The sequence below is a fragment of the Muntiacus reevesi genome, chromosome 18 (assembly GCF_963930625.1).
Source record: "Muntiacus reevesi chromosome 18, mMunRee1.1, whole genome shotgun sequence".
In the NCBI taxonomy this organism is placed as follows: domain Eukaryota; kingdom Metazoa; phylum Chordata; class Mammalia; order Artiodactyla; family Cervidae; genus Muntiacus; species Muntiacus reevesi.
Window position 1 is genome coordinate 43,908,992 of NC_089266.1, and position 24,138 is coordinate 43,933,129.

At 36.2% G+C, this 24,138-nt stretch overlaps 1 protein-coding gene across 7 annotated transcripts in view; it reads left to right on the plus strand.

Moving 5' to 3' along the window:
* Positions 1-19,412, plus strand: part of RHOT1 (ras homolog family member T1) — a 61,603-nt gene extending 42,191 nt beyond the window's left edge. Inside the window, exons 15-22 of one of the 7 annotated variants that reach the window (XM_065908621.1) lie at positions 694-824; positions 1,461-1,544; positions 2,570-2,689; positions 3,923-4,125; positions 5,183-5,278; positions 6,976-7,098; positions 16,739-16,882; positions 18,308-19,412. In XM_065908621.1, coding sequence (XP_065764693.1) covers positions 694-824; positions 1,461-1,544; positions 2,570-2,689; positions 3,923-4,125; positions 5,183-5,278; positions 6,976-7,098; positions 16,739-16,882; positions 18,308-18,425 — 1,019 coding nt within the window. In that variant the 3' untranslated portion in view covers positions 18,426-19,412. Of the gene's footprint in view, positions 1-693; positions 825-1,460; positions 1,545-2,569; positions 2,690-3,922; positions 4,126-5,182; positions 5,279-6,975; positions 7,099-16,738; positions 16,883-18,307 lie in introns of those variants that run through there. The other 6 variants (XM_065908622.1, XM_065908623.1, XM_065908625.1 and 3 more) reach the window with 6 other exon arrangements.
* Positions 19,413-24,138: the final 4,726 nt, after the last annotated feature.

Here is a 24,138-nt window from a genome sequence, read left to right on the forward strand (position 1 = left end):
ATTTTATATATCTATAATATTATATAATATATCATCATATGGATAGTCTATAACTTACTGAACTATAATTTTGTGTTTTTTATCATTTTCAGTGTTTTGCTACTATAAATAGTGTCTCTGGTGAGCTTTCTTGTAGTCAAATCTTTGGGTGCAGCTTAAGGAGGTCTCTTTCCCTCAAGAAAGATGCCCGTTGCTCTGCTGATACAGGATTATTTTCAGCACTGCCTCTTTTACAGATTTACCTTGGAAATCTAGAGTGCCTATCACCTTTCTGTTTATAGACCCAAGAGAGTAAGGTTTTGAGGTGGTATCTTTCAGTTTATAATTTGTTATGACAGTAATAGAAAAAAAGATGGCATGTAGTGTGTGCTACATTCATTGTAATTTTTGTTCCTTTTGGGGATACTGTTTTCTTATGTAAAGGTACTACTTATTTTATGATAAAATAAATACGTGGTTACTAGAAAAAGTCAGTTGTAACTGACTTTCAGAAATGTACCTTTTTCACTAAAGAGGCCCTTCTGTATTATCTTCTGTACTTCATTTTACATACAGGTTGGCTATCATACAGTTTGTTTACTGATCAAATGCTTCATATAAATAATAGATAGCAATATCATATTTTGCAGAAGGCGAAGTGAAGGTTCAGTGAGTGTACGTGGTACATAATTAGCTTTTTATTTTCCTTTTTAGTAACAAGAGATAAAAAGATAGACCTTCAGAAAAAGCAAACTCAAAGAAACGTGTTCCGATGTAATGTAATTGGGATGAAAAACTGTGGGAAAAGTGGAGTTCTTCAGGCTCTTCTTGGAAGAAACTTAATGGTGAGAGCTCAGAAAGTTAGAACTTTACTCAGTAGATTTTTATAGTCATGTGTTTACATAATTTTTTCATAACCATCGACCTTTTTAGATGCTACATAGGTGTAATAGTAAAGTACAACTAAAATGTAACAGTAATCTCTTTGAACTAGCATTATCTTTGCTTCATTGGTGTTAGCCATCTTTTTTTTTTTTTTAACTTTTAGATGGAGATTAAATAAATACACATACGAAAGTATCAGACACAGGGCTTGGCATGAAGTAAAGGTAGCACTCTACATTGCTGATATCTGATTGTGACTACTGCCTTGAGTAAAGAGGTTGACGTATTTTCAGGTGAAATAGCCGGCCAAATCATAGCGTAATGAGAATTGCCGGCAGGTGGCTCAGTGAGTGCAGTTTACCTCCTTGTCAGCTACTGCTTTCCCTTTGTACAGAACAAATGCATCTCTTATTTTAGAGCCTAAGAACTAAGAAACAAAATCAATATGCTCTTTGTACTGATAAATAATATATAGCATAGGGAAGAATATCCTTTTCTCGGTAACACACCCACACATATACACAAAGTACATGTGCTGATGAAAACTAGTTACTGTGATTTCTTACTGTAAATACTGAGATTTTTGGTTGTTTCAGAGGCAGAAGAAAATTCGCGATGATCATAAATCATACTATGCAATTAACACTGTTTATGTCTATGGACAAGAGAAATATTTGTTGGTAAGAAGTTTTCCGGCATATAAAGATTATTAATTATTGGGTACATTTTTTAAATGACTCTTTGAGAACATAACTGGATTTGATTTAACGGCTTTTGTGTGGTTTTATTTTTCTACCTGACTTAGTCATTAGATTTAATTTTAATTCTCTTAAATCTGTGTGGTGATTACATGGGTGTAGATACAAGTAAAAATTTATCTATTTGTGTGCTAACTTGTATGTAATACCACCATAAAAAAGTAAAAAAAAAAATTCAATCCACTTTGCTCTTTCTTTCATTTATATTTTTAAAAATTACATCCTTTACTGTTGACTAGAAATTAGTTTGAAGGTTTTAGTGCAGGTGTGTGGTAGTTTATCTGTGGTCAGTGATAATCTTAATGTACCATCCTTTGCTCTGTGTTTTTGATTGGTGGGGAGGAAGAGTGGTGTGGTAGAAAGAAAAAAGACTTGGGAGTCGTATGTATGTGCTCAGTCATGTCCAACTCTGCCACCCCGTGGACTGTAGCCCATCAGGCTTCTCTGTCCAAGGAATTTCCAGGCAAGAATACTGGAGTGGGTTATCATTTCCTTCTCCAGGTCATCTTCCTGACCCAGGGGTGAACCCAGGTCTCCTGCTTGTCAGGCTGATTCTTTACCACTGCGCCACCTAGGCGTCCCACTGGGAATCATCTGAATTCAAATTTTGGTTTGAGTTATCTTTGGCAGTTGACCTAATCTCTGTAACCTGTTTGTTATCTTTAGTAGGTAGAGAATGCATGTTAAGGGCCTGCCCAGTACACTTATAGTCACTCACTAAATGTTAGTTTCTGTAGGACCTTAATCACCATTTTTCATCTACAAAAATCGGAAAGCTACTTGTTTATCTCTGTGTCTTCTAATGAGTCTGAAAAATTATACTTAACTAGTATTTTTTTAAACTAGTATTTTTAAATTAAGTCAAGCAAGTAATAAAACATCATGACTTTAATTTTGCATCAGTGTTATGATACTTATGTTTCTCATTGTCTTTTTCTTTTTCCAAGTTGCATGATATCTCAGAATCTGAATTTTTGACTGAGGCTGAGATCCTTTGTGATGTTGTGTGCCTGGTATATGATGTCAGTAACCCTAAATCCTTTGAATACTGTGCAAGGATTTTTAAGGTTTGTTTCAATTTTGGCCCATAACTAAGTTTAACTTTGTAAGGAGTTTAATAGAATAGTAATGTGTTTTCTAACCAAGGAAATGCAAGAAAATTATCTGTGGAGCTTTTTAAAGATACATACATCCTATCCGTAAAGGTTCTGCTTTCATTCTGAGGTGGTACAGTCCCAGACATTTGTATTTTAAAAAATACTTTTTTCTACAAGTGATTCTGATGTGCGTCCCTGGTTAAGAACCTCTACATTAGTGAAAGTTCTTAGGAATGCACATGGTTTACATATTGCCAATTATACCAAGAAGATTAATAGAGCAACGAGATAAACATGAGGCTTCAGAAGTTGTAAGTTACTTTGAAATTGTCAACAAGATTCAATAAGAGTAAAAAAACTTTATGTACAAAGGAATTTACTCTAGGATTGTTTTTAATAGCAAAAACCTGGAAATAATCCACATATCTAACAATAGGAGGGTAGTTTACCAGATTGAGATAAAATGGTCCTGTGAAATCTATATAGTCATTAAAAATAATGGTTTTGAATTCTGAAAACATGGAAAATTCAGTATTTTTCAATAGTAATATCCAGCATGACTGCCACTATGTAAATATCTGTGTGTGTGTGTCTGTGTGTGTATATATATACACACATATATATATGCATATGCTTAAGGACTAGAAAGTGAAAGTGTTAATCGCTTAGTCATGCCTCTTTGCGACCCCATGGACTGTAGCCCGCCAGGCTCCCCTACTATGGAATTCTCTAGGCAAGAATACTGGAGTGGGTAGCCATGCCCATCATCTCCAGGGAATCTTCCCAGTCTAAGAATTGAACCCAAGTTTCCTGCATTGCAGGCAGATTCTTTACTATCGGGGACTACCAGGGAAGCCCTAAGGACTAGAGGTAATATAAAAAAATGAAAATAGTGTGTTTTAGGATAGAAGAATTTAGGTAGGTTTCTATTTCAAAGTATTAGATCTTTAAAAAATTTTTTTTTTAATTACAGTGAATTTGAAGAATTGTTATAGGTTTGTATTATTATCTGCATTAGAAAAGTGGCCCTGGTCTTATTATGTCACTGACCTAGACAACTGCCAGTCCTTGCCTCTTCATTCACTTTCTCCCTGAAACTGTTGATGATTTGCCTATCTAGAGAAAAATTTCAGTGCCCCTTGAGTGAAATTTAGTAATTTTTGAGCTTGTCATCAGATTTTGATTTCACTTTTTATTCTATAGCAACACTTTATGGACAGCAGAATACCTTGCTTAATCGTAGCTGCAAAGTCAGACCTGCATGAAGTTAAACAAGAGTATAGTATTTCACCTACTGATTTCTGCAGGAAACACAAAATGCCTCCACCACAAGCCTTCACTTGCAATACTGCTGAAGCACCCAGTAAAGATATATTTGTTAAACTGACAACGATGGCCATGTACCCGTAAGTACTTGCTCTGCCGTCATTTTCATGTTGCATGGTTTGTGGTAACATCGCATGTCATTGTTAGCCATGAGGGTGGAATCTCTGTCACATGGAAGTTGTTCAGCAACAGAGACTTAGTAATGAGAAGGGACAAGTTTGAGTAAATGCAAGTTTAGTTTGAATACCAGAATAAAATTGCATAATCATAATTATATAAAGTATATATAATCTGACAATATTTGAATATTTTTGAGCAGGCTGTAACTATCTTAATAGGATAGTACAGTAAAACTCAGCCCCTCACCCAGCATTAAAAAATTAGTCTCACTACCATTAAGTGGGATTGACATCATGCTAATAAAGCATTTTCATATGAACAAAAATTTCATTTTTATATTTTTTTCTGCTGATTAATTGACTTTGAGTATGTGAAGGATTCTAAAATCTTTTATGAATCTTTGTTTAAATTATAGATATGTTTGAATTCAGGATATAACATCTTTTTTTAGTGCTATTAAAAGCAGTTGTAATTAGAATTCCCTCTATATAAATGTTTTACATTAAGTGTTATGAGCCACAAATTTTATGTACATTTATTGTATATCTATACATGCATATGCACAAGCACATAACTGTGGTCATCTTTGTAGTTTACTAACTGCCTTAAAATTGCATGGCTCTTAATGGCATTCTCAAGTACTGTGTTTGTATAAATTCTATTCTGTGACAAGGTAGTTTTTCAGGCAGTGCGTTTCTCAGAACTTCATAGTTTATTTTATTTATTATTATACTATTACTAAGTTATTTTTTTCTTATGAAAACTACAGTATAACAGAGTAGTACCCAAAAATTGCTAGAAGCTGAGGTTTTTCAAAAAGGGTGTTAATTTGTACAGATTTTTCAAAGCAGAGTTAATTTTATTGCTATTCCATTAACTAATACATTTTAAAAAATGCAGCAAACCCTTGAAATTCTATTTGTATTGGAAGAGAAGTCATTCCTATTACTATTAGATAAGCAAAACCTTATTTCTGTTTTACCTTTGCTTTAAAACTCTCATGTATGTTATCTACAGAGAGGATCATTACAAAGACAGACTCTACCGAGACATGGGCAACACTGATAGAATAGAGAATTTGAGAAAAATCTGGGTCTTTCTAAAAACTGCTTTGTAAGTTACTTTTTCTTTATGGCTTCCTTTGTAAGTTACTTTTTCTTTATGGCTTCTGTGGGATTTTGTTGACCTTTTCTTGTAGATGACCAGATCTCTTTCACCATAATTAGTAATTATCCAGAAACGCACTGCTTGGTCAGTCTTACTGCCTAGCTGTATACTATGGTGTCTTTTTTTTTACTATGTAAATGCACTATCTTAATCTTGTAAATAACTGCAACCGTGTTTTTTGATTTGCATATTTTAAAATTTTACTGCAATATTTGTGAGTGTGTGTGTGTGTGTGTGCACGTGTGTATATGATAAATGTACATACATGGACACTTGTTTATATGGTTAATCCGAAATTACTTCTCATGAAGCATCTCCCTGTTGCTAAGCATACTTTGCATCCCTCCTTTTTGGTGGGCAGAGCCTGTGTATGTTGAAGAGTCAGATTCAATTATAAAATAACAGTTGGATTCCAGTATGACAGCTGGCAGTGACTTAGTACCAGTGCTGTGTTCATCATCACAAGTCAAATTTTAAAATGGAGTATCTCGAGCCTGTAAGAGTCTTTTGAAAAATTAATCCTTGTTTTTCTTCATGTTGAGAATTAGGCATTATTGGGATGCTGCTAATCTCCACAACCATGCCACCGCCTGCTGTGGTCTCATCAGATCTCACAAGCTAAGCCGAGTCAGTTTGGGCCAGTCCTTTGAGAAGGACTTCCCCTTTAGAGAAGCCTCTAAGAAATGTTCAGGTGTTACAGGAAGGGATGTAATTGATTCATCAGGTAGCACTCTTCTGAGTGGGTTTTGCGCCAGTATCTCTTGAGGGGTAGTGTGATGGCCTTGTATGTCTGAGTGGCTCTGACCCCTGAGCAGTCATTGGGGACCCCCTACTTTGGTTTTTAAGTGGAGGTTAAATGGCTCCACGTGCCTGTACCAACCAGTGCAACTCACTCAACCAGAAAGGAGTCAGAAAGCCTCCCTAAATTTCATATCTAAGATCAATTGGATCCATTGTTGATTTTTACACCCTTACCCAGAGTTTCATGTTATCATACTTAGCTGCTATGTTAGCAGATACTTAGCTGCTGGTAGCAGATGAAAATTAACCCCATACTTTGGGTTCAAATAGAAATATATGAAGCACTTTGATTTCCTTGGGGAGCCATGGTGCTTGATGGATTAAAGACGATGTTCATATCTCCTCAGGTTGAATGTACATACTCGTCTTTTGACTTTTTTGTGTATTTGTCACTATTCTCCTTCCTGGTTTTCAGGCATGTGTGTATCCTGAGGGAGGAGGAGGGGGTGGTAATTTTCAATGCTAGCCAACTCTGACCTTTCGGTGGATGCTGTGGCTTACTCAGTTTTTCGTTTATTGATTTAGATGAGGGTGCCATCTATTGCTGTGCATATTTATTCCACTAAAACCCTTGTACTAATAATTCTATCCCCCCTCCAAAAAAAGCAAGCGTGTTAGCTGATTTTCCTCAGATTTTCTATAGGGAGGGAGGAGGGAGCTATTGCTGTTGATTATATTTTTTGTAAACGTGGAATTCTGCACAACTTTAGCATGCCCCACGCTGTCCTTTTCCTTAGTGTTGCTTATGCCTAAGTCTTTTTTTTTTTTAAGTTGGCACACTCTGACTTGTGCCATATTTGTAAGTAAGAACTCAACTCCTGTCCTTCTGTGTGTTTTCGCAGCCATGCCCGGTTACGCTGTATGTGCACCTGCAACAGGTGTACCTTTTGCATCTGTCAGAGCTTCCTCAACTCAGACTTGCTGCAATCTGTAAAGAACAAAATCTTCACTGCAGTTCTTAACAGGTTCTTAACTTTATTTACTGGGTACCAGGCATTCTGTTAAAATACAAAAGGAAAAAAGTGGATGACTATTTATTACATAAATACTTACTACCAAGACAACAAGCCAACTGATGCCCAACTAACTTCCACTAAAATCCTCACTGTGGTGACAATGTTTAGTTCTGGAATCATCCTCAATGTTTAAAAATTAGTAGATATATTTAGGGGACTATAAAGTAAGATTTTTGCCTTTTTAACTCAGAAAGTTAAAGTATTTTTTAAATTAGAGGATAAAAATGTGTAGGGAAATTGAAAATCTTTTGACTGAGAGTTGCAGAAATAGATTAGGACTTTAGTAAGGAAAAGAGACATTGATCCCAAATGTTATAATGTATTCAGCTTGCATTAAAATAGTACAACTTATAAAACCATACTAATGTGAACAATATCTTTGGTTTGAAAAACTTTTCTGTTGTTTAAATTATTTATATATATTTTTTTTACTTTTTAAGTACCTTGGATATTTATTTGAAAAGAAGACAATAGCCAACTTTAAGGATTCAAAGGAATATGGAAAAGGAAAAAGATCTATAGCACTAGTTTTTTAGGTCTTTATAACTGAACCCAACACATGAAGTTTGCCTAGAACATAATACACTTTTAAAAAAGAGCAACAGCAACAACAAAATAGGTTGTATACATTCCCTCAAAGCAATAAACTTAGAAGTTATGTTCTTATTCTGGTCATGCTGCCTTTGTTCAAATTGATTTTACATTTTGTGAGCATTTAAGAGCCTAATTATTATAATATTAATTTGTATCTAATGTCAAATTTTTATGAATTAGGTTTTTTAAATCATCCAGATGTCATTGGGAGCAGGGCTTAATTAAGACACATGATCAAGCTAAGTAGATTTTGGTTAGAAATGAATCTTATTTGGGTTACTGTTGGACTCCCACTGAGGGCCAGAACTGTACCAAATGAGTAGGCTGGTTTGTGTTCACCAGCGGTGTAGACATGGCTGCTAAACGGTGAGGCTATATCTTATATGAATCAGAGACGGACTCTGCAGGCATCCTACAAGAGTTTCAGTGATGCTTTTTGAGCACTATCAGCTCTGGAATAAGAACGCAGCTGTCTCAGGTGATTGCTTTGAAGGGATCACCACTCTCATTTGGTGGTGAAGTTCTGCCCCTTGTCTTTTGAATGGCACCTTATAAAGAGTAACACAGATTCTCTCATGATGGCTATCTGAGAAAATGCAAGGCTAGTTCAAACCAAACAGCATTCAGGAGCTCTGGAGTCAAAAATGGTATAGTTGGAAGAGATTCTAGGATTCATCTGGCCTAACCTCCCCTTAGACTGACTTCCTGAGAGCCCTCTTGAGAGAGTATTGTTTATCTGCTGATGGCTTTCCTCATTGGAGAAGGTTTTTGCTTCTGCTTTTTTTTTTTTTTTTTTTTACTAAAATGATTGCCCTTTAACTTTCTCTCCTTTAGTTTTAGTTCTGCCCTTTAGAACAACATACGACTATTCTACTCCCTCTTCAACATAGCAATCCTTCAGACATTTGAAGACGGCCATCATGTCTCCCCTAATTTTCTCTTCTCCAGGTAGAACATCCCCATTTCTTTCAGCTGTTTCTTAACTTATTCGGTTTAGTGACCTCATCATTTCTCGTTTCCCTCATCTGAAAGCCCCTTAGGTGTTCAGAGTACCACTTTACAAGTGCCCCTGAGAATGGAGAATGGTGCTTCAAGTGTAATCTGACTTTGCATAACGGTGGGCAGTCATGTTCCACAGTTAGGACAGCACCTGTCTACTGCATGAACTCACTGTGTAGAAGCCCCAACCCACTGTGGATGTGTATTAATCTTGGGGTTAATTGAAATCAGATTTTTTTCATGTGAAGTGTTATTAAAGCAGTGTCCCCTCCTCTCTAATTGTCTTTGACATTTTTAGTTGACTCTGAATCTAACTGCAGATACATATATATCTCTATTAAATGTCATATTCTTTTCAGTTCATTTGTTCTAGCTCAGTCATTTCAGACATTGTTTCTGTCATTTGTCCCATTATATATCTTTCTCAGCATTGTGTTATTTGCAAATCTGGTAGCTATGTTTTTTATCTTTCAAGTTAGTGATAAAAAGTAATGTTAAATACCAAGTGATTAGAGAGTGAGGTCGCTCAAGCAAGCAAAACCCTTTAGTGCTCTACTAGAGAACTCTTTTCCCAGTGACACAGATTCAGAATTTTGGGGGAAAGATTATTCTGCCAGTTAAAAATATTTCATTATCCAGCCCATGTTTTACCTTGTTATCTTACAGGAAATTTCATGGAGAGCTCTTTTGAAATCATTACAATTTCTACCACATTCCTCTGATCAACCAATGTGTTAATTTTATATAAATAGAAAGTGACATCTATTTGGTGTCTTATTCTTGATGAACTTACCCTGGCTCCTAATAATTACTGATCATAAACCATCTGTTTCCTTCTAGAAGTTCTCGATTGTACATAATTGCAGATTGATTTGTTGTCTGCATCTTCAGTGACAATTTTAGTTTTAGGTTGGTTTAGTCAGCTTCCCAGTGAAAGGGGTTGGGTGTGCATTAATGGATGAGATTGCTTATCATAAATTGCTCTGTTTAGTGATCCTTGAAGAAGAATCAGTACATTTTATCATGCCTACTTATAAACTAGAAATAATTTAATGGTAATGTCAGCATACATCACTGACATGTGGTAATCAAGAAGGGAAAGATTGAAAAAGATGAGGAGGGGAACCCATGTACTTTTCAAAGAACTCCTTCCTCTTCCCTGGTAGGTATTTCACTAATTTATTTTCTAGAAGTCCAGTGGAAATTTATGAGTTCATATTGAATTTTCTTCTAATTCACAAAAGGATTGTTAGATGAGGTAGGCGAGGGTGGAAGCCAAAAATGGAAATGCCTACAGGGCCTGGATGGATAATATTAATGAAAGAAGGTGGCCAAGGAGAAGTAAGAGGTGGGGACAATGACAGGTCCTGTCTGAAAGAGGCAGCCGTGTCTCAGCTCCAGCTATTGGTCGTTGTCCAAGTGTGGTGTTGCCAGGACTTCCGATTCTCTGACATCAGATGTCAGGATTTTTATGTGAAAATTTCTGCTATTTAAATGAAAGCAATGAAATTTAAAAAATTTAAAGTATTAATCAGAACAAAGAAAACATGCTTATAGGCCACCAGTTTGTAACTTCAGTCTTAAGACATAGCCTAGAGTAGTGAAAATGCAGACCAAAAAAAAAAAGTACACCTAAGGAATGAAAATTTCTTTTACAGACACCCCCCACATACAGTTTTACTCCTTTCTCTTTAAAAACTTGAAAAAGTAATCTCATTGGTGGAGTGAAAATGGAACCACTTTCTATGGAACCACATTTTCCACCATTGGTTTGCTGTGCCAGGTATATCTTAATTTTACATAAATGGAAAAAGAGATTTAGTAATTGAGTAAAAGTCATACAAGGGTTTTTTACTTTTCATTCAATAGGGAGGATTTCTTAGTCAATAAGTCTTAGGTCTTTGGTTTTAGAAATCTTCTGTGCCTAGCATTTGGTTTAGAAGTGTAAATGAGCAATTTAAAATTTTTCCTTTAAGCCAAAAATTTTGTTAAATGTCTGCAAAGAAATTAATAGACAAATATTGGTATATGCATGCTGTTCTCAAGTTGTTTTAATGTGCTCATAAAAATGTTGATCACCAAACTAGGAATTACTTCCAGATAACACGTGTTTGGGCCCACATCCTCCCCTTATGTCATTCTCCCACCACTTTGATTTATTCATTCAAGTACTTAAATACCTGCGTTAGATAGGATCGTGCTGTGAGCTGGGGTGAAATTTCATACACATATGAAGATCTAGACATGTATTTAAATACCTTTCTAAATATTATGTTAAAATTTTTTAAACTTTGATTATATTTTCAGTGACCTTAGTGCCTTATGCTAACAAAACCTGATCTGAGAGGATCTATGTCAAATTAATTAATTCACACTTAGGCAGTTTCAACAGTTCCAAGATTTCTGAAATTGTCCATGTTTCCCCTCTCTTTGACCAGAAAAAATTGTCTTTTTTTGTTTTTGTTTTTAGCTAATTGACTATCATGAAATATTTCAAGTAGAAAGTAGTAATAAAAAATTTTTTTCTTTCAACTTTAATTGAATGAATATTGGTTTCAACATGTATGAGAAGTGTTTTAACTACATATCTGACGTGTGACTTTGTTTTTCGGTAATTATGGTCTCAGCCTTTAGATCTGGATAGGTTTGTTTTTCTTGAGAACAATTTATGAATAGCTGGAATTATTTAAATACATTTGGAGGGTGATTCATATGTGGCCAGATGATTTCAGTCTTTGGCAATGGTTTCATTTCAACGTGTGCAAATCATGTTATTGGAGAAAAATACCTTGTGATTATATTTTAGTTATAAATACCTCTTAAATCTAAAGGTGTTAAAATGAACTATGTAGGAATGGTCTTGCTTGTTGGTTTGAAGTCGCCAGGGTTTTAGTCTATCAAGCATTTATTGTTCTAATTTCAGCACACTTTGCTTTGCATGAGGATGTTGCTCTACTCTAGTGTGCAGTGTGCTCTAGTGTGCAGTGTGCTCTAGTGTGCAGTGTGCTCTAGTGTGCAGTGTGCTCTAGTGTGCAGTGTGCTCTAAGTGCACCAGTGTACTCTAGTGCACCAGTGTACTCTAGCCGGCACTTCAGTTTGTCCCTTCCTTTAGATGTTCACTTTGACTTGTTTGTCTGTGCCACCTAGTCATTTTTTAACTCTTTTTGATCCTTTTCCCAGCTGTGTTTCAGTGTGTAGTCCTCCCATTTTTCCTAACCTGTAGTTTAATCATATTGTTTATTTTACAATTTATCATTTTGGTGTAGTTTTCTTTGATACATATTTTGGTTCTCTTATTTCTTTGTATTATGTGTTTATTATTTGGTTATTTGGTCCTATTACTTCCTAAGTTTGGTAACAGTATTTTACTTTAGCAACAAAGTGTGTTGCTCCACACTGAGTATGATGGACAGTCATACCCGTGTATTTTTTTACTCTGCTTTTTAATGTATTTTTAAAAATTGGATACATGAGACATTTATTTTAATCCATTCATTAATGACTTACTTCATTTGCCCTTATTACTTTACTAACCACCTAAGCTCTTCCACATAGCTTAAAGTCATGTTACTTAATATAGGAACTCTATTTTTGAAGAAAGGTGTTTTACAGTTGTCACACCAGAATGAACTGCCTTTCACAGGATCGCCTTATAAAGTGATGGTTTCCTAGAAATCTTCATGTTACAGAGATTCCATCGGGAACATAAGAGTCCGTAAGATAGTATGTTACAGTAAAATACTGTATTTTAAGGAAGTGCATCCTGTGTTTTAATTTCATATGAAACTTTTATATTTATATGAAAGGTCCTTACAAGGCTTTTCTTTGAATTTGAATACATATACATGGTCATACATTTAAAATTGCACCAGAGTTGTGTTCTAGATTCTTGTGAAGTAAGTTGCTGCTGCTTATAGTTTTAAAATTTTTTGCCATTTGATTAGTATTTTAAAGGATACCACAGAGTGGAGTTTGCTTATTTCGACCTTGATCAGTAGTTAACATATAAACTTTATTTATTTCCCATGTATCTGCAGTCATCTGTGAATTTTTATTCCTCTAATGCTTGGTGAAGCATTTCTTGACATTGCACACCTGTGTCCTTTTCCTAAGTTTGTTACTGTTAGGCATGCTCAGTTAACAGCTTTCTTATGATCTGTGTTGCAGTTCATCTTTGTTGAACACTATTCTTAACCTATTTTGAGAAATATTAAAATATTTCATACCTACTAGGTGTGAATTGTTCAACTAGGAGAAGTGTCATTATTAAAATTATAATTAACAGTAATGGCATTATTATTAGAGATAAATATAAAAAACTACTTCACCAGGAAGAAACATAAAACAGGGAGAGGAATAAAAGCAGGGAGATCCAGAGACGTTTTTGTTTTAAAGTTGAAAAACAAAAGATTTAACTATAGTTTCGATGACCTCAGTGTAATTTTCAGTTTGAGATTGTAGATAGGAAAAAGCTATGTATGATATCTGTGAACCCTAGTTAACTTTAGGTTACATGCATTACAGTTGCATAGACTGTTTCAGAGTATTAACTTAAAAATGCATACCTGAGATACATGTATGGGAAGATATATAAAACTAGGAGACCATTCATTTTTAGTGCCTTTGTACACCTCGGAGTTGTGTTTGGGAAGGGTAAAGTGGTGAGATAGAAGAATGAAAAATAGGAAGTTCAAATTTATTTCTGAGAAGTTGTATGGGAGGACTGATAAAAGTGACTGGGCGGCACTCTTCCACAGTCTCCTAGCTTCACTGCTTTTGAGTATGTACTATTGAGCTTTTCTTTCCTCTGCATAATAGCCTGCAGTCTAAGGCTAGGTTAGTTGATAGCTGGACCTTTCTGAATTCTCCTCTTGCCTCAGATTCTAACTTTTGCAGACATTTAGGTCTCTGCGATACAGGCATACCTTATTTTATTGTGGTTTGCTTTACTGTGCTTCAAAGATATTGTGGTTTTTACCAATTGAAGGTTTGTGGTAACTGCATTTTCAGATGATCATTAGCATTTTTTAGCGATATTTATAGTATTTTTAAATTAAGTATGTGTATGGTTGTTTTTTTAGTGATAAGGCTATTGCACACTTAATAGGCTACAGTATAGCATAGACATAATTTTTCTATGTGCTGGGAAACCAAACAGTTGATCTGACTCACTTTATTGCAATACTCAGTTTATTACAGTGTTCTGGAACTGAACTCATAATATCTCTGAGGTATGCCTGTATAGTTTTTATACCTCATATATAAAATCTTGTAATACATTATAGAGAACAAAATTAAAAATAACCTATTTGGGAATAGCTGGAATAGGTTTACTTCCGTTGAGCCCTTTATAAAGGATTTGATTATTTTATGATTCTGAACATTGCAATTGATAACATTCCCTTTATTATTGGTTAAATACACTGAACCCCATAAAGATTTTAGTTAATATTCTTATATTTATTATAAATTGCAGAGTTAATCAGAGCATGTTGTATGCCTTCTTTAAGGCATTCTGTGTAAAGTTACATAGGAATTTTGGTCTGTCATGCATGTTCTGCGACCTTCACACAGCTTTTAATTTACTTCTTTATTGCCTGAATTTTGGAAACATTTCCTTCTTTCTGCCTTATTAAGGAGCAGCCTTAATAATACCCAGGTCCAAACTTGTTGGTTTGCTCCCATACTTGGGTCAAAGAGCGCTTGTTATCTGACTGACGTATGGGCCCAGAGTACTTTTAAGCCAGAAAGCCGGCATTCAGGACACAGGGATTCTCTGCCTAAGAACTCAAAAGCTCTAGCAAGCTTCATATAATTAATTAAGGTTCTATTTTACCACTTAGTCATTATTTCTTATGTTGTAAAAAGAGATACTGCTGAACCTAAATTATTTTATTCCACATATAATAGGGAAATGTGTGATTCTGGGATATCAATAGATTGGAAAAAAAGAACCTTTTTACACACACACACACACACACACACACACACACACACACATTTTTGATCCTGTAATTTTCATTTTGGGGAAGTCTGTGTTAAGGAAACCTTTAAATGTAGTGAAAAATCTTACGTAAAATAGTGTTTTATCACTTTAGTTACAGGTATCTGTAAATGGAGATAACCGCCAATAAAAATATAATGCATCTATTTAAAAGGATGTTTCTATAATTCATGGAAAAGACCTTATGTAATATATTTAAAGGATATAAAATATATAAATTATATGCATTGTGTTTGCAGCTATGTAAGAAAATACATTTTAAAAAGTCTAAAAGGAAATACCACAAATTTCAATTAGTTGCCTTAGATGACTTTAAGTGATTTTTTCCTTCCTACTTTCATATAATGTGCTTATATTACTTTTTTAATAACCAGAAAAACTTAAGAAAAAATATACAATCAGACATTATAATTTATTCCAAGATATTTTATATGAGTCATTTGGAAAGAATTATGGAAGAATTGCTTTTTGCTTTGAGTTTAGACATGAGTTAGCTTTTTGAAACTATTACTCTGCTTCTGCTTGAGACCTGAAATGACAAGCATGGCTCGGTTCTTCACACGTATGGGGTACAATTAAGATCACACTCTTGTCTACTCAGGTGTCGTTAGGCAGGCAATGCAAATGTGCCTTCCATTATAAATGTGTTTTCCTTATAAATAGAGCCTGGTTAATGTAGCTTTTAAATGCATATGGTAAAAGTGTAAAATAATTCTCTAAGTAGCTTTCTGTCTAAAAAGTAGTTTTCCATGTCTAAAAGTATCTTAAACAACTACTGTAACATCAGTGGAGTCATTGAAATATACTTTATGAGTTAATGGTTGCCTTGAGATTTAAACTAGCTGTATATTGAGCATGTATCTATATTGTTTCTCATCTATAAATATGAAGCACTGTTTTGCCTATTGAAGGCTATACTATAGCTTAGGGAAAAGTAATAATTACTGTCTGGAAATGCAAAAGAAAGCTAAGCAATAAAGTCAGGCAGAATATATTATTTCATGAATGGTACTACTTCTCAAAATACAACAAAAGGAGAGGCTTCCCCAGTGGTTGGTTCAGTGGTTAAGACTCCCTTGCTTCTACTGCAGGGGTTGTGGGTTTGATCCCTGGATGGAGAACTAAGATCCCGCATGCCACACAGTGTAGAAAAAAAAAAAGCCACACAACTACAGCAATAGCAAAGGGAGCTAAGCTGTGTTAACAGATTCCATACTTGAAGCATATTTATGAGACATTATTTTCACTGATTTTAATGTCACTATAGCTAACATTAATCCTAACCCCGTTTTACACTTACTTTATAATTGTTAAAAAAAAAAAAAAGTAAGTGTAAAAATATTTTCTGTTAGTGAAGACACATGAAAATCAGAGAGGCTGAAGCCAAAGCAGAACTCTGATGCACTTTGAGCCCGCGTTCTCACTTTCAGTCCTCTGCGTCTCTGCTGACTTGGAGTTGTAAACTTTGAAACTCTCGTCATAGGACCTTGACAGTCAGAGTTTGGGATGTTTTACTCTTTTTTTTTTTTTTTTTAAATAGATACATATTTGTAGTTTTTAGTAATCAGAAATTAGAAGCATCTCTCAACTTCATGACTAATAGTTTTTAGCCTCATTTTGAGTAAGTACTTCTAGTCACCGAATATTGTCAAGTACTATTTATAGTATTGGTTTCAAGGGCTTCTCTTAGTCTTTCAGATATACCAAGACCAGCCTCTGGGGGATACATAGAGAAGGTATATAACAGCCTTAGGTTTCCCTGCATGGTATGTGAATGTTTTAAAAGAATATATATAGATAGATTTTTTTTTTTTAAGTTTGGCAATATTCTAGAGGATAAATTCATTTTAAATATAGAAATCATCAGATGCATCATATAATAGGGTGGCAACTCAGTTTATGTGTGGGATGTTTAATCAAGAGATATTATTTCAGTCCCCTTCTTTTGTGAGCTGTGCTGTGAACTGCAAACTGTGTGCATGTGTATAAAAGGTTAAGAGCCCGGGTAGCTGAGTGGGGTGCCATGCTGTTAGCAGACGACGAAAGCAGTATTACTCACCAGGTACACGCCGTCAGCTCTGTAGAAGATTCCATCTTCATGGAGTCATCTCACGGTCCACTTTTTCTTGAAGCCAGGTAACATTTCCCACAACCAGTGGGGTTGGCTGTGTTGGAGTTTTTCCTGTTGGAAAAACTAGAAAAAACTAAAAAACCTAAGTATTTTCTTCCCTAACTCTTTTTTTTTTTTTTTTTCTTTTTAATGAAACACTGCCTGTTGGAAGAACTAACTTGCAAGGTGGCATGAATCTGTGTTATCACTTTGCTTTGTAAAATGATAATTATGTAAGGAGTGACTTTTTTAAAAATAGAAACTGGGGAGGATAAGGAATTGGAGTACTTTGTGTTGTTTCCCTGTGGTGATAAGGCATGGAGCACTCTGCTTGTATTAAAAACAGCCTTGCTTCTTAGGGATGTACAGATTGCATTGTGTGATAACTAATCTGATTGTTCACTCTTGACTATTACTGAGGCAAAGTAGTTTTGTACAATTTATATATTCTTGGCTCTTAACTCTTTTGCTTGTGTCAGTGTCTTGGTCTCTTAATGATGTCTGACTCTTGCTTCAAATCTGTTTATTAGTTCAGTTGTAAAATAACCTAGACAGTTTCTCTAAACTCTTAATCCTGTAAGTTTTCTACATCACTTCAATTGTGTTCACTTAACTAAACCTTCTGTGACAGTTGAATAAAATGTTCCAACTTTTTCTTTAAAGCTTAATCTTCTTTATGGTAAGCTGTCATACTTGAGACCCTTGGGGGTGCTTAGCAGTGTTATTAACTGAGCATGCTCACAAACTCAGTTTGTGGTACAGGCTGTCCCTGTTCTTGTCATGCATAATATGGCTTCTTTTGTGTCATTTACCTTTCAGTCCATCATGTTACATTATGTCCTTTGGTTGGTACCATTGTCACTGCCTGTCTGACTAATACCAGAGTTTGGTTTGTTTGTTTTTTCTTCTTTCTTTAATCAGCAGTAACCAAATTAATGCAAACTGGTAAATCTTCCCCCTCCCCTTTTGGGATTTTTTTTCGTAAATTTTTATGGGACTCAGTGTTTCTAAAGTTGATTTTAAGCATTGCTGTTAGAAAAGTATTGTCACTTGTCACTTAACTGCTTACAAGATAGGTTTTGGTTCCTGGGGACAGGAGATTCCATGAAATTGACTCAAAATTGTGTGGTTGCAGTCTTACCTCTCATTTTGAAGGACCATGCTGGTATTAAAAAGTGACATATTGATTTGTCTAAGTTCTCCATTTCCCTTGTGAAGAAAATTTGTAACATTTTAGATGTTGTTTACTCCCAAATGTCTACAGTATGTCTTAAGACAGTGACTATCTAAGCAGTGTACATATGGCCTTATTGACAAATGCTTTTGGTGACCATTACTGTATGCAATTAGTCTGACAAGTGTGCTAATACTTCCCTAAAAATAGACTATCCACATAAGTGTTTTTTTATACTAATCATGTTTTAAACATTAATTATATTTTTTGACTACAGGCACGTGACACAAGCTGACCTCAAGAGCTCCACGTTTTGGCTTCGAGCAAGTTTTGGTGCTACTGTTTTTGCAGTTTTGGGCTTTGCCATGTACAAAGCATTACTGAAACAGCGATGATTTAAAAAAAAAAAAGATACTGGCCCCACCAAAAACAATTACTTTTATGTACATTCTGAATGCTTTAAATTCCACTAGAAATATTGAGATATTTATACATTGCAGAGTTACTTTATTAATATTTGTAATTCATGCATAAGAGTATTTTAATGATAGTTATAACTGCAGTATTGGCTAGCATATGGAAAGAAACAGCTTAACAGCCAAACTAAAATGGCTAACTTTCAGAGGCCAAAAGGGAATATTTTGTAAATAATGTACATATTCAGGCAAGATACGGTCTCCCAGACTGAGTTCTAGAAACGATGTTTCTGGACGTTTCGACATGGTATTGTTAGTGCTCAGCTGGCTCACTCTCCTAGATTTAAGTCAGCTCTGAGATTGTATTTTACTCATCGATCACTTATTTATTTCACATTTACTCAGAATGATCTTTGGGTACTTTGAGTACACAAGGCACAATTTGCCGTTTTCTCTCCGTTTTTAAAAAACATGACTTTCTTTCAGTCCCGTCCCTTATGGTAGGCCAGCCTTGAAGTCATCGTGCAGTCTAAAAATTGTGTAGTTGAACGTGAGGCTCTCCTCTGAGGAAGGAGAAAGCTCAACGCACTTAGCAGAGGCGTCACTCGTGTGATTATGTTGCTTCCTTTGTCAGTATGTTGAATTTTATAGCCCTTTCAATCAAAAGAGAAAACAGATTTGTATATTATCAATGTTTTTAGTTTAAATAAACGGTCACCATTACTACTACTGAATTTCCTCCCAAAGTGTAAATTGTTCTATAATGGCTGTGTCTATTATAGTATATTTACAGTAGCTGCATGTGTCATGAATTGTTCTATACCTGGCTAGGATAGCCTAGAAGCAGCACTTTTTTAAATGGTAAAATAAATCTGATGAATATAAACTCTCATGATAAACCTATTTTTTCCATCATTGACCTTTTCAAGTATTTAAATAAATAACTGCTGTGTACTGTGCTCTTGAGTTTTTTGTCTCATGAAAGTAAATGTTTCTGGGAATTTCCCCAGTGGTCCAGTGGTTCAGACTCGGCCTTTTCACTGCTGTCGCCTGGGGTTCAATTCCTGGTCAGGGAAATAAGATCCTGCTAGCCACACAGTGTGGCCAAAAAAGAGGGCGAAAAAAGTAATTATTTCTGTACGGGTGAAATGAAATTCCTCTGGTTTCTGTCTTTCTTATCTTGCAAATTATTTTTTTATACTGAAAGATAATACTTATTAGTAAAGAAGACAAGTATAATTTGTATGTATAGGAGGAAATCTATTTTAAAGTTGTGGGGAAATCTGTTCTTAGGAAAGGGTAGTTGTTTTTCCCTACACATAACTAACAGATATAGTTTTACTCTTATGATTTACATGTTTATTTTCTCCTTTAACATGGATTTTTCCCCCCCTTTGCCATTCTGAGGAGCGTTTTCTCCGAAGATCACATTCCTTGAGCAGCTAGTAACAATATAATTTACTAGCTATAAGCTTGTAAAATATTACGTGCCACGCTCACCTGCTCGCTTCCCCATCTCCCTCCCTCACATTTTCATTCTGAATCTGAGGAAAAGGAGAATTGAGCAAAGAAAAGTCTGGTGACTCCTCATTTTCATTATTTCCTGAGAATTCCTCATTTACCAAATAAATTTAAGTTACACAGCTTCCAGTTCGGTTAATTCTTTCCTTCCAAGTTCTTCCTTGTTCTGACTGAAATGTTATTGTACATGAATATGCTTTGTAGATTGTTGTGTTTGTGAGAAACAGAGGGAAGAAGGTAGTTTGCCAAAAAGGTGGAAAGTAGTGTGTTTACATGTTGAGATTTTTCACTCTTAACCTTTTCATTTGAAGTGTCTGATGGTCAAGAAGGCAGAGTGGCAGCTGTCGTGTTTCTTTGCCTGCTCTCAAGAGCAGCCTTCCTCTCCTCTCAGTCCAGGTGGGGGTGGGTTTGCAGAGGAAACATTGCCTTCTCCTCTTTAACTTCCAGGCTCATGCGGATCTTTTTCCTTCTTTCATATCCATGTTAGGGACTAGTTAATATAGGAAAATGTGTGAATGAATACAGCAAAAGGCTTCTTCCGGCTTTTACAGTATACTCAGATGATCGCTATAGGAATTTGAGGGTTGAAAGGAAACCTTTCACTTTGTGCCAGTGGCATTCCCTTTTAAAAGGACAGTTCTGAAACTGTTTGCTACAGCGTTTTAATGAATTTTTGAGGCAGTCTTGTGAAGGAACATCACTTTGAAGGTTTGTAGTCCCTTGTCGTGATGTAGTAACTTAGCCTTAATGAGCACATCCCGTGCTGTTGCTTCTTGCCATCCATCTGTTCCTTCTCTTTCACATTTGACCAAAAAAATGGGCCCTGTCCCACATCGGCAGAGCTCCCAGTGCTATGGTTGGAGTGGGCCCTGATGTTAGGAGATTGGGGAGCATGTCACCATTCTGAAGTAGTCTGTGAAAGAAGAGATAGGAAGGCTGTGTAGGTACCTGTGCAGATCGGCCCATCACCTGTCAGGGGAAGGCACCGCAAAGGAGGCGTCCTGCTGAGCCTGTCCTGAATGAAAGGAGAGGAGGCAACTGGATAGCGACTAGCAGAGGGGAAACAGGTAAGTGCTCACATGATATAGAGTGGAAACCTTTCCTAAACAGACCCTCAGAATGCAACTGGTGTTAGCTTTGATGCCTCTTCTGTCTGAACTGTACTAGTAAATGTCCATCTAAAAGTGTCTTTGTTTTCTTTTGCATGCCTGCATGCTAAGTTGCTTCAGTCATATTCAACTCTTTGCAACCCTGTGGACTGTAGCTCACCAGGCTCTTCTGTCCATGGGGATTCTCCAGGCAAGAACACTAGAGTGGGTTGCCATGCCCTTCAGGGTATCTTCCCGACCTAAGGATCAAACGTGTGTCTCTTTCGTCTCCTGCATTGGCAGATGGGCTCTTTACCACTAGCGCTACTTGGGAAGCTCTTATTTTGTTTTATTGGAGTATAATTGCTTTACAGTTTGTTTTTGTTTCTGCTGTAAAACGAAGTGAATCAGCTATGTCTATACATATATCCCCTGCCTCTTGGACCTCCCTCCCATCCCCAACCCCCATCCCACCTATCCAGGTCACCACAGGGCACCAAAATGAGCTTCCTGTGAAAAGTGTCTTTAAAATATATGTGCACCTCTTAAAAATGGGTATGTGACCTAATTTTCATTAGCACATTTATCTATTTGGCATCATCCTCACATTTTTGAGTCCATGGGTTCTTAGGAAGCTGACTCTGGACTACATGCTTTTTAAGAAACACCCTATGGCAAGACTCTAAATTTATTTCATGTTTCTATTAATAATACGAGACTGCACCATGCTGGTAGCCTGAACCAAAAACCTTGATCCCCAGTTTCACAGTCCCAATAACCCATTTGTTAAAACCTCTAATCTTGCAAATAATTCTTGTTTTTTAAACCGTATTTGTCAAAAGTCTCCATCAGTGGGAGCGAATGCCTGTTGACCTGTTTGGCTCTCAGCTCTCTGGAAGTCTCTGACCTGTGAGTATCACAGCTAATGTGTTTCAGATCTCTGTGGTGCATCCCACATTCAAAAACTGTCCAGTTGCCTCCCATGGCATGCTCACACTTGTCACACCCTTTTGTCCCAGTTATTTTTGTTTCAGAAGGTACGGACACCTTACTATAAAGTGAGATTTTGGTTCATTTGGAAACATTTCCTAAGTTCATGGTGCCATTCTGGTTCCCAGCTGTATTTTCCAATGATAGTGTGTTGCTCTGCAGATTTTCTCTTCTGCTTTAACATAGAGAGCTGCAGAAAGTCAGACAGTGAAACTGAAAGATTGAAAGCTGCCTCTTGGGTGCACACACACAAGGAGGCATTGCTGGTATTATCTCCTTATGTTGAAAAATCCAAGTTCCATGAAAACACTTTTCCTTGTTCAGTATTTCCTACTCATTCTTCACATATAGGTCTTTTATAATCAAATAACCCTTGGAAGTGTTCGTTATTTGAATGATACTGGTATATAGGATGTGGTGTAACTTAGAGGTCACAAACTTTTTCTGTAAAAGGTCATAAGAGAATAAATATTTGAGACTTTTGTGGCTGCTCAACTATGTCATAGCAAAAAAGCACCCGTAGAAAATTGCGTTAACGAGCACGGCTGTGTTCCAATAAAACTTGATTTATTGGAGAAGGCAATGGCACCCCACTCCAGTACTCTTGCCTAGAAAATCCCATGGATGGAGGAGCCTGGTAGGCTGCAGTCCATCGGGTCGCTAAGAGTCAGACACGACTGAGAGACTTCACTTTCACTTTTCACTTTCAAGCATTGGAGAAGGAAATGGCAACCCACTCCAGGGTTCTTGCCTGGAGAATCCCGGGGACGGGGGAGCTTGGTGGGCTGCCGTCTATGGGGTTGCACAGAGTTGGACATGACTGAAGCGACTTAGTAGCAGCAGCAGCAGCAGCAGCAGCATTAGTAACTTTGGTAAAAACCCACTTCAAAGAGATGCAGAGAGCTTGACCTCAGTCTCAGGTGAGAGATGAACTTTTTCTCAAGGCAGGCCTGACTCCCCTAAGTCTCACCATTTGAAAATAAATAAATTGAATTTCCAGCATTCATTATTGGAGGCCACTTTGAAAGAACACCACACATCATGGAACGTAATCATTTGTTTTCCTGCTGATCATTATGAACAAAGGCAGTCTCGATTTTCAGTGTCTCCTCTTAGAGCTTCCTGTTCACATTTGTGTTTTTTAATATCCATCTGAATCAACAATGAAAAATCACCTTCAATAGCTGTATTTATTTCTATGGGAATAGATATTTAATTTGATGGAGGGCCCTTTCTAAAGGCTCTTCTGACCATTATGATTTAACCACCAAATTATCGGAAACTTAAGCAAAGAATATTAGTTGTTTGTTTGTTTTTTTAATGCTATAGCTAATAGGAGAGAGCTAAAGAAAAGCAAAGTACATTTTGTGCGCATTTTTGATAAAGCTGTCAGAATTCATATTTTTTTACTTCATATATTAAAAGCATAATGTTTAGCAATTAAAAAAAAAACTTGATTTATAGGCCCTGAAATTTGAATTTTCTTATAATTTTCATATGTCAGAAAGTATTCTTATTTTGATTATTGTAACCACTTAAAGATGTAGAAACTATTCTTAGCTCACAGGCTGTATAAAAACAGGCTGTGGGCCAGACTTGACCAACTCCTTGGTGTAATTGATGAAGATACTAGCAGTAAACACATAGCAGGTTAAAAAAAATTTACCTGATTGTTCTGGAATTCAGAAAGGTGCAGTACTGGGAAGAACTTAAGACGACTTTAGTCATGTTTTACGTGTTTGACTGGTTCCCTTCTTACTGAAGATACTGTTCACTAGGACATGGAGCCCTGGATGAGCTGGCAGCAGCCTCGGAGGGCAGCATCGTGCTCATAAAGGGAGTGTCCACCTCCTCTAAGCACACCTGGAGCTGTTCCCTTGGTACTTTATCAGCGTGTGCTTTCCCTTTGTCCAGTTAGCTTACTGACGCGTGTAGAAGGTGAAAGAGTCCCACAGGAATGTTTCGTTTGACCTCTAGTTATCTGGGACTATCCCTTGTATTCATGACAGTGTCATAATGCTTCTTCTTTAGATTATAAAGTCAGAATTTCAGAGCTTAAATAGACCACAAAGATCATCTGTTCAGCTCCATAC